Source organism: Silurus meridionalis, chromosome 21 (assembly GCF_014805685.1).
Source record: "Silurus meridionalis isolate SWU-2019-XX chromosome 21, ASM1480568v1, whole genome shotgun sequence".
NCBI lineage: Eukaryota > Metazoa > Chordata > Actinopteri > Siluriformes > Siluridae > Silurus > Silurus meridionalis.
This window is the reverse complement of record NC_060904.1, coordinates 584589-595046: the sequence shown is the minus strand read 5'-3', so window position 1 is coordinate 595046 and position 10458 is coordinate 584589. Positions and strand designations below refer to the sequence as shown.

The following is a 10458-nucleotide window of genomic DNA, read 5'->3' as shown; positions in this document are numbered from 1 at the left end:
TGCACATCTTTTTAGCGACCGCGCGTCTCGGTGGCGGAGAGTCTCCGCGTTCCCACCTCGGGTGCGTGTGCACGTCTCCGGGCGCGCGTGAGACCAGGGTTCTGGATTTTTGCGCATTCTGGACTTTAAGGGTTCTTTGAGAACTCTGTATTCGGACTAGGACGGAAATAAACCTCCTGACCGACCATGACGGAGCGCGTGCCCAAAGCAGCGCTTTATATTTAGCTGCTGGACTTCAGACAGTGAGGAGAGAAGAGGGGAAGTGACTGGATAGAGAGAGACAGAGAGAGAGAGAGAGAGAGAGAGAGAGAGAGAGAGAGAGATAGGTTTTCACTGGAAACTCTAAATAAAGGCGCGCGCGCAAACAAATCCACAAGAAATAATCAGGTAGGTGCAGGTTCGGCTTTACATCGTGCATGACTAACTTTATTTTTAGCTTCTTAAACACACTCGTCTGTGTGTGTGTGTGTGTGTGTGTGTGTGTGTGTGTGTGTGTGTGTGTGTGCGTGTGAAGCGTTGCACACTTCCTACTAATTGCACAATTCCATGTAATTCTCATTGCAGTGTCACAGAAGCCGGAGGATTTGAGGATCAGAAGTCAGTGGTCAGTGATGAGAGCTGGCTTGATGAGCAGGAGGTCTCTGTGCTGCGGGGACGCGAGCGCGCGCACCGTGCCTCCATCCGCACCACGCGCTTATTAGACTCCAGGTAACCACACCCTGAGAGGTCTTCCACTTCCTAGGCTCCTCAGGTCGAGGACGAGCGCGCGTGGTGGAAGTGTGCGTCTGCACGCCGATCTTCTTCCTCAAAAGTTTGGTGTTAAAAGGTTCTCAGGTTGGCACGCGCGCGCGTAACGTGTACTTCAATTATTCCTAAAAAAGACTAGCAAAGCTGAGCTTCAGAGCAGAACTTTAGTCTCCAAACCAACCTGGCCAAAGTGCATTTCAACGGTTTTTATTGCATGCACTGTGTTAAAAAAAAAATGCAAATTATGCACTAATTTAAATATTATCAAAAAATCGCGGTTCGACATGTACAGAGTTTATCAACAATTTCAAACATTTCATTTATATTTATATTTTCAGTTCTGTACTATAACCTGTCTTGCATGTTTATTTTAAATTTTTAGAGAACCAGGAAAGAGTTACACACACACACACACACACACACACACACACACACACACTCCCTGCGCGGGGATGGAGGTGTCCAGCCAGGCGGCGGGGGAGGCGGGGGGGGATCACGCTGCCAGCGTTTCGTTGACCGCTGCGGAGAGAGCGGACGTCCCGAGCCCGAGTCTGGTGTCGAAGCAGCGCAGTCTGAGGGCCGTGTACGTCCTGAACGACGGGCTGAAGGCTGTGGCGGCGAACAGCCCCGAGTCCGGAGCGCTGCAGTGCCTCCAGAGAGCGTGCGACGCCGAGAGCGCCATCCTCACCACCGTCACCTTCGGCAGGCTGGACTTCGGCGAGACCTCGGTGCTGGACACTTTTTACGATGCAGGTGAGATTTACAGCTGATTTCTTTTCAAAAAGCAAAGCACATCTAACACACACAACCGAGACGCTTTTTACATCATAAGAGGTATAAATGATCCCTGAGATGCTTTTAGAACATCACAGCGTTGTGTTTGACTTGCTCTTTGAATGGGAGGCTCATGAGTTCAGATCCCAGCATCACCAAGCTACCAGTTCTGGTCTTTTAACGGGTGTCCTGTTCCTCAATGAGTGTGTGAAGATCTTGTGCACAGAATAACACTGTAAGAAGAGGACATGTGTCCAGCTCACATTTTCCTGTCCATGTTGTGGTAGGAACTTTTTAGATAAAAAACAGAATGTTGGATGAAGCCACTGATGGATTATTTGCTAATGGTTGATCAGTTATTCTACATTTGGATTGTTTACAATCCCAAATCACTTAAATAATGCAAAAAACTACAGAATAAATACGGCTTATTTTAAATATTTCATATTTTCAGCAAAAAAAAATGTTTTTATTATAATGATTTCATTATATATTATATATTCAAACATACTTTTGCCTTTGTTGAGTGTGTATTAAAAGCACACAAAAAGTGTTGGAGGCCTTTTTTGTATCTGCTTCTGTAAGTGCTGTGTGTTGGTGATGGTATGTGAGTGAACCTGCCTCGACCTGCACTTCTACAGCGAGCAGTAACAGAAAGCACAATTCCACTGAAGCTCTCACACATCACACGGTTTTTACCTGTCATGACTCACACACACACACACACACACACACACACACACACACACACACAGACACACACACACACACACACACACACACACACACACACACACACACACACACACACGTGTAAATCAAGTCTTATAATAATCCCTGCTGCTCGACTGCAGTCGGACTCGTTTTATATATGAACATTTTTCTAATCTTTTTTCAGATTTGATCAGTAATAGTAATTTCTTGTCTCGGGTCACTGCACCACCAACTAACTATTAATATATATTTAATACAGTTTAATGTAATTTTTATAAAGATTATAGAATGAATTAATTAGCGACCATGAGGTGAGGAATTCGTAGTTAGATTTTTACACAGGTGAAGAGCTGAATGAACCTCCTCTGTCTGCAGAGAGGGACGTACAGGACATGCAGGACATTTAAAAACATCTGCTCATGATGTCACAAAAGTTCTGGCTAGGTTTATTCGAGAAAAGTGCATCTCTGCACTGATTCTCCCTGATGTGCATTACAGTTTTCTCCATTTTCCAGCTGTGTAACGTTCTCGATATATATGAAATTTATTTGGTATACTCTCATGATTATGTTCAGTTGTAATTTTTATCATCATGACGTTCTCCAAAATAGTGGAATTATGTTGTATTTTTCATGAGAGAAAACACAGAAACTCAGATGAGGTTGTAAACAGGCTCCTGGAGGCCGAGCATCCTGCATATGAAAATGTTCCTGCTCTAATGAGTAGAATTTCCCCTGGATGCTGGATGATGATCAGATATTGCAGTCGGTTTTGCTGAAACTCAACTCTATGAGGGCAGGTTTAGGAAAAGCAGGTTAGACTCGTCTGACTTTCTCTGCAAAATCTTGTCATCTTGCATATTTTAATTATATTCATGACACTGTTATAACTAACAGATTGTAACTAAGGCCAGTTTAGACATGGAGCCTGAGAAGGTTTCCAGGAGAACAATAAATTTATTGTGTTGCTGATGTTATTTGTTTTAAAAAAATTCTATCTGTAGTTTATTTTTCTTTTAGTTTGCAATCCGGAAGTTCTGTAGGTCCACAAGCAGATCCTCAGGTTGATGTTAATCTGATTTAATGTTCATATCGTATTATATTTTAGCTGAAGCTCAGAGTCAGAGACAGAAAGAGAACTCCGAAAAGGGAAATACATTTAAATAGATTAATTTCTCTTTCTGAACTTATTAGTGACGTGTTTTATAATAAATATATAAATAAACATCCTACTTATTTTTAATTAACAAGTAAAAACTAAACCATTAAAGGAATTTTTAAAGTGTTAATGAGGGAGAAAATACACCCAAACCAGAGAGAGAGAGAGAGAGAGAGAGGGACAGGTACATGGTGCAGGATCAGCTATGATATGAAGCTTCAAGGGGCCCAGAGGGCTAAGGGCCTCACTCAGGGGCCCAACAGTAGCAGCTTGGTGTTGCTGGAGATTGAACCCATAACCTTCTGAGCAGTAACCCAGAGCCTAAACCACATGAAGTGTATGTTTCTGTTTCTGAGAAATTTGATTTGAATGAAAAACACTGTGTGTGTGTGTGTGTGTGTGTGTGTGTGTGTGTGTGTGTGTGTGTGTGTGTGTGTGTGTGTGTGTACAAACCTGTGAAACTGCTGCAAAACACTTCTCTGTTTCTATTTTATTTAATTGGATATTTGTGTGAACATTTTCATGTTCATAATAACATCTCTTTTATATCTCTGACACACACACACACACACACACACACACACACACACACACACACACACTGTTTTAGACATTGCGGTGGTGGACATGAGTGACGTGTTCCGGCAGCCATCTCTCTTTTATCACCTGGGAGTTCGGGAGAGCTTCGACATGGCCAACAACGTTATCCTGTACCACGACACCGACCCTGACACTGCACAGTCCCTGAAGGTGAACACACACACACACACACACACACACACACACACACACACACACACACACACTCTGGACACAACACCACAGGGATGATAAGAGTCATCGTTTCACATCAGTGCATCGGCATAAAAGCATTTGTATCCCGATGCATTATTTTGAACATATTTGCGTCTGTAAAAAATGATTAATTTCTATATAATTATCAGTAGACGCGCTTTACTTTTACTTTTATTATTTAGAAAGTGACCAATAATTTGTGATCAATGTTTTCTATGTAGATCGATTTGCCCTCGCGTTCTCTCCGCACCGTATTACAACACTATGGAGAGACATCACGGCTTGTCACATAGAATACAGATTAACCTGGCAGAGGCAGAGGTAGAGGTAGAGGCAGAGGCAGAGGTAGAGACAGAGGTAGAGGCAGAGGTAGAGGTAGAGGTAAAGGTAGAGGTAGAGGTAGAGACAGAGGTAGAGGCAGAGGTAGAGGTAAAGGTAGAGGTAGAGGTAGAGGCAGAGGCAGAGGTAGAGACAGAGGTAGAGGTAAAGGTAGAGGTAGAGGCAGAGGTAGAGGTAGGCAGCACTATAAAGGCGTGTTCGAAGCCATGCGTCAGAAGGCACTTAAGTAAGTTGATGGTTTGCTGTCTGTCTGGACCAAAGAAATAAAATTTAACTCTTTGTACCATATTGAATTGCAGAGCATTTAATTTTTTACATTGACTCGTACGGAAATCGGATCACGTTGCATCGTAACGGAGGAATCGGATCGCATCGGTAGCAGTTTTATATGTATCTTATTGTATAATGTACCGTATCGTTGGCTATGCATCGAGATGCGAATCGCATCCGCCTCAGTTATAGAGATGCACATCCCTATTCAACAGTGTATCTAAGGGGTTTAGTGACTAGCGCCCCCTAGTCATCACATTCATAAACACAAGTTTATACTAAACATTTTATTAACTACACACTATTTGTTAAGTTAATCTGAGATCAGAAGATGTGTGTGATGATGTGCGATGAGTAACTCAATCATTTCTTTCTTGTTTTTATTGTTTTTCTGAAGGACATGGTGGCCCAGAAAAACACAGTAAGTATCAAATCTTAGTGGATTCATCTTCACATCTCTCCTCATTCAAAACATCAAGAATGAATATAAATTTGAATATTTATTAATATGCAAATAAGCAAACACACTACCATGACCTTCTGCCATTCCTAACACCTCACATTAGCTAACATAACTAGCGGGTTAGCTAGCTGCTAGTAAGTTATTTGGCTAGCTAAAGCATACTGTATGTATCCAGGTATAAAAATATCCAGGTGCTGTCACGTTTTCTCGCTTATCTTTTTCAATTTTATGGTTTAACAGTTTAAAACGCTGGAGCTTGTGTTGTGACATCACAACATTATATTATGCATAGCCACGCCCCCAAATTAGCTAAAATGGAAAATTGTATAAATATGATGATTTGTTGGGAGAGCTGCGATTAAACTCCACGTGTGCTGCCCACTGTATTCTCAGCTGCATGGTTATTTCTGGAGTTTCTCTGTCACGTCCTGTTCGCTTTGTTTTATTTATGGCTCCAGGACAATAAATAACCTCCAAGGCTGAGAGAAGCACACAGAGTTCAGAAGATGGTGTTCAGTACAGTGTTTACTATTAAATTCTGGATCCTGATTGGTCAGAAAGTGTTGATTAGTTTTCTATAACAGTAGCGCAGGTTTATATAAATGCACTCGCTCTGGTACGTTTCATAGCAACGGATTGTTTACGAGGAGATGTTTATGTATACAGATGTTTATGTATACAGATGTTCATGTAGCATGTATGTAAGGAGTCTCCGGTGCCAGAGATTATAAGGAGGTGAAGCACTAGCTTTTGCGACCTCTTTAGGACAGGGGAGTTTACACTTCTGTGTGGCTTCTCTGAAACGTGACGAAACGAGTCGTAACACGATTAATAACATTTGTAATTGTTGGTGAATTAAGAGGAACTTGGGCGCTAACAGTAACACCGCCCCTTTAGTATGTTACTATGACAACACCACACACTGTTTTATTCATGTCTCGTGAAACAGTGACTTGTGGTGGAACAGAAGCAGGTGGGCACAGGCTGGAGGTCTACCAGATTAGCGCATGTCTTTAAATAGCGCCGTTAGCCAACCGCTTCAGCTGCTCTGTCCAGAACTCGACCTTGGGCCAGAACTGAACTATTAATTCTGCACAAAATGTTGCAGAATAAAGTTTTGGAGATTTAAAGTAATGGGACGTAAAGAAACATTAAATGTATGTATTTATTTACTTATTTATTTATGTACATTATATTCTGAATAAATAAGTCACTGGTTTATTTTTCATTTGGAAATTTACCATGTGATATTACTTTAATAATTATTTATTTGGGTACGAACAGAAGTGTAACGTAATTTTCAATGACACTATTTAATCTCACCTTGTACCTGTCTCCCCGTGTACCTGTCTCACCGTCTACCTGTCTCACTGTCTACCTGTCTCACTGTGTACCTCTCTCACCGTCTACCTGTCTCACTGTCTACCTGTCTCACCGTCTACCTGTCTCACTGTGTACCTGTCTCACTGTCTACCGGTCTCACCGTCTACCTGTCTCACTGTATACCTGTCTCACCGTCTACCTGTCTCACCGTGTACCTGTCTCACCGTGTACCTGTCTCACTGTCTACCTGTCTCACCGTCTACCTGTCTCACTGTATACCTGTCTCACCGTGTACCTGTCTCACTGTGTACCTGTTTTACCATCTACCTGTCTCACTGTCTACCTGTCTCACCTATGTATCTGTCTCACCTATGTACCTGTGTCTCTGTGTACCTGCATCACTTATGTTCCTGTCTCACTGTGTACCTGTCTCCTGTCTCACTGTGTACTTGTCTCACCTATAATTCTGTCTCACTGTGTACCTGTCTCACCTATAATTCTGTCTCACTGACATGTATGTATTTACTTCCTGATTGAATTCTTTATCTTGTTTTTCTGCGTCTCTCTGTTTCCTGTATTTCTCTTTATCTCAGTGAGTTTCCTCTCTGCATGTTCTTATATTCTTAATCTTTGTATTTCTCATTTATCCTCTCTTTCTCTTTCTCTCTGATTTCTCTGTTTCTGTCTCTCTTTCCTCTCACTGTGGTGTGTATTATGTGGAGTAGGCCTTTCAGCCCGTTACTCTGGGCTTCCCCTGGGTGCAGTTACCACCTGAGTACCGCGGCTCGGGTCTGAGGAATAAAGTACGTAGTGAGGCAGTGAGTGAGTGAGTGTCCGAGAGGAGACACGGCGAATCCTTCTGCACCTAAAAATACTGAACATACTAACATGGCTAACGGTGGTGAGGAGGCAGCGATTAACGGGATCATCAAGAAAACTGTCAGGATAAAAACATTTCAGCTGATTATTAATTATTTTGTACATTTTATATCACTTTTATACAAAAGGAATAACAGCAGTAACAGTGTTAGAATTAGCATATGTAGGGCTAAGTGATAAAACACAATATTACTATAATCGAGGAGACTTTTACGATACACAATACACATCATGCTATAGAAATTAGCTAAAAAAGATTTCACAAAACAGTTATAAAATAACACAAAACCTACAAAGAGGAAAATTAAAACTAAAATATAAATCACCGTAACAACAATATCTAAAAAAAATAGAATTGCAAAATTATTTATCATGATAATTATGTTATACTGATATATCGCCCAGCCCTACACATGCAGCCACTGATTTATGCTAATTGTATAGACAAATGAGATCAGTTTGTTTATTTGTCACTTTTGCATAATGTTAACTAGTCCCTCCCACTTCCCATTTCTTCACCATGTTTGGATTCTGGTTTCTGGTGCTGTTTTTGGTGCCTCACACGTGTGTTGCGTGTTCCTCCAGGCCTCCAGCGGGAATTATTATTTTATTCCCTACGTGATGACGCCCAACAACGAGTACATCTGCTGTGAGAACGTGGCCCAGCGCCGGGCGTCCGAGTACATGCAGCCCAGCTGGGACAACCTGCTCGGACCTCTGTGTGTCCCACTGGTGGACCGATTCGCAAGTCTGCTCAAAGACATCCACGTCACGTCATGGTACAAACACTGACATCGTCACTCACATCAACACTCACATCATTCACGTCAACACTCACGTCAACACTCACATCATCACTCACGTCAACACTAGATGTGGATGTAGATGTAGATCTTGATGTAGATGTGGTAGATGTGGATGTAGATGTGGATGTAGATGTAGATGTGGATGTGGTAGATGTGGATGTGGTAGATGTGGATGTAGATGTGGATGTGGTAGATGTGGTAGATTTGGATGTAGATGTAGATGTAGATGTGGATGTAGATGTGGTAGATTTGGATGTAGATGTGATGATGTAGATGTAGATGTGATGTAGATGTGGTAGATGTGGATGTAGATGTAGATGATGTAGATGTAGATGTGATGTAGATGTGGATGTAGATGTAGATTTGGATGTAGATGTGATGTAGATGTAGATGTGATGTGGATGTAGATTTGGATGTAGATGTAGATGTGGATGTAGATGTGGTAGATGTGGATGTAGATGTGGTAGATTTGGATGTAGATGTGGATGTAGATGTAGATGTGGATGTAGATGTGGTAGATTTGGATGTAGATGTGGATGTAGATGTAGATGTGGATGTAGATGTGGATGTAGATGTGGATGTAGATGTAGATTTGGATGTAGATGTAGATGTAGATGTGATGGATGTAGATGTAGATTTGGATGTAGATGTAGATTTGGATGTAGATGGTAGATTTGGATGTAGATGTAGATGTAGATGTAGATGTGGTAGATTTGGATGTAGATGTGGATGTAGATGTGGTAGATGTGGATGTAGATGTGGATGTAGATGTGGTAGATTTGGATGTAGATGTGGATGTAGATGTAGATGTGGATGTAGATGTGGTAGATGTAGATGTGGATGTAGATGTGATGTAGATGTAGATGGATGTAGATGTGGTAGATTTGGATGTAGATGTAGATGTGGATGTAGATGTGGATGTGGATGTAGATTTGGATGTAGATGTGGATGTAGATGTGGTAGATTTGGATGTAGATGTGGATGTAGATGTAGATGTGGATGTGGATGTAGATGTGGATGTAGATGTGGTAGATTTGGATGTAGATGTGGATGTAGATGTGGTAGATTTGGATGTAGATGTAGATCTTACATTTACATTTACATTTGTGGCATTTAGCAGATGCCCTTATCCAAAACGACGTACAAACGTGCTTTAAATCTCTAGTAGTGAATAAATCTACACTGGTACGCAAGAATACAAAATCAATATAAATATAACTCGAATTCTACAAACTTGGAAAGTGCTAATTTAGTTATTTCAGGAAGAGGTAGGTCTTCAGTCGTCGCTTAAAGATAATCAGGGACTCTGCTGTACGGACATCTAGGGGAAGTTCATTCCACCACCTCGGTGCCAGAACAGAGAAGAGCCTTGAATTGTACTTACCTCTCATTCTGAGAGAAGGTGGTACCAGTCGAGATGTAGATGTGGTAGATGTGGATGTAGATGGATGTAGATGTAGATGTAGATTTGGATGTAGATGTAGATCTTGATGTAGATGTGGTAGATGTGGATGTAGATGTGGTAGATGTGGATGTAGATGTGAATGTAGATGTGGTAGATGTGGATGTAGATGTGAATGTAGATGTGGTAGATTTGGATGTAGATGTAGATCTTGATGTAGATGTGGTAGATGTGGATGTAGATGTGGATGTAGATGTAGATGTGGTAGATTTGGATGTAGATGTGGATGTAGATGTAGATGTAGATGTAGATGTGGTAGATGTGGTAGATAATAAGTCACACTTCCATTAAAACATAGTTAATAACTCAGAAGTACATCTGGATTTTTTTTTTTTTACATCTTTCTGTTTTGAGTCTTTCCTGAAGCTCTTTAATGAATGTGTCCACATGCGAGTCAGAATTCAGATCTGGAGTGTTCGTTCTATTTCAGTCATTTACAAACACTGTCACTGCGACTCCTCTGTGTGTGTGTGTGTGTGTGTGTGTGTGTGTGTGTGTGTGTGTGTGTGTGTGTGTGTTAATATGACTTCCTGTCCTTATCGTTATTATCACTTTAAGAAGAAAAGTTCAGAGATGTAGAAAGCAGTTCAGTAGAACGTGTTGTTTTAAGTAAAGCAAAACAATAAATCGTGTTTATTTTTGTTTTTGTTAAAGTGCTTCATTTAAAGACACGCTGCTGAACGACATCCGGAAAGCGCGAGACAAATATCAGGGCGAGGAACTGGCCA

General features: G+C 41.3%; 1 protein-coding gene across 5 annotated transcripts in view; it reads left to right on the top strand.

Annotated features, from left to right (window-relative positions):
• map3k15 (mitogen-activated protein kinase kinase kinase 15) overlaps window positions 1-10458 on the top strand; it is a 27346-nt gene continuing 16888 nt past the window's right edge. For 2 of the 5 annotated variants that reach the window (XM_046877383.1, XM_046877382.1), the window contains exons 1-8: window positions 1-387; window positions 565-708; window positions 1130-1500; window positions 4004-4143; window positions 5195-5218; window positions 7309-7386; window positions 8048-8241; window positions 10385-10458. The exon at window positions 10385-10458 is cut by the window's right edge and continues 95 nt beyond it. In XM_046877383.1, coding sequence (XP_046733339.1) covers window positions 1200-1500; window positions 4004-4143; window positions 5195-5218; window positions 7309-7386; window positions 8048-8241; window positions 10385-10458 — 811 coding nt within the window. In that variant the 5' untranslated portion in view covers window positions 1-387; window positions 565-708; window positions 1130-1199. Of the gene's footprint in view, window positions 388-564; window positions 709-1129; window positions 1501-4003; window positions 4144-5194; window positions 5219-6378; window positions 6418-7308; window positions 7387-8047; window positions 8242-10384 lie in introns of those variants that run through there. The other 3 variants (XM_046877384.1, XM_046877385.1, XM_046877386.1) reach the window with 3 other exon arrangements.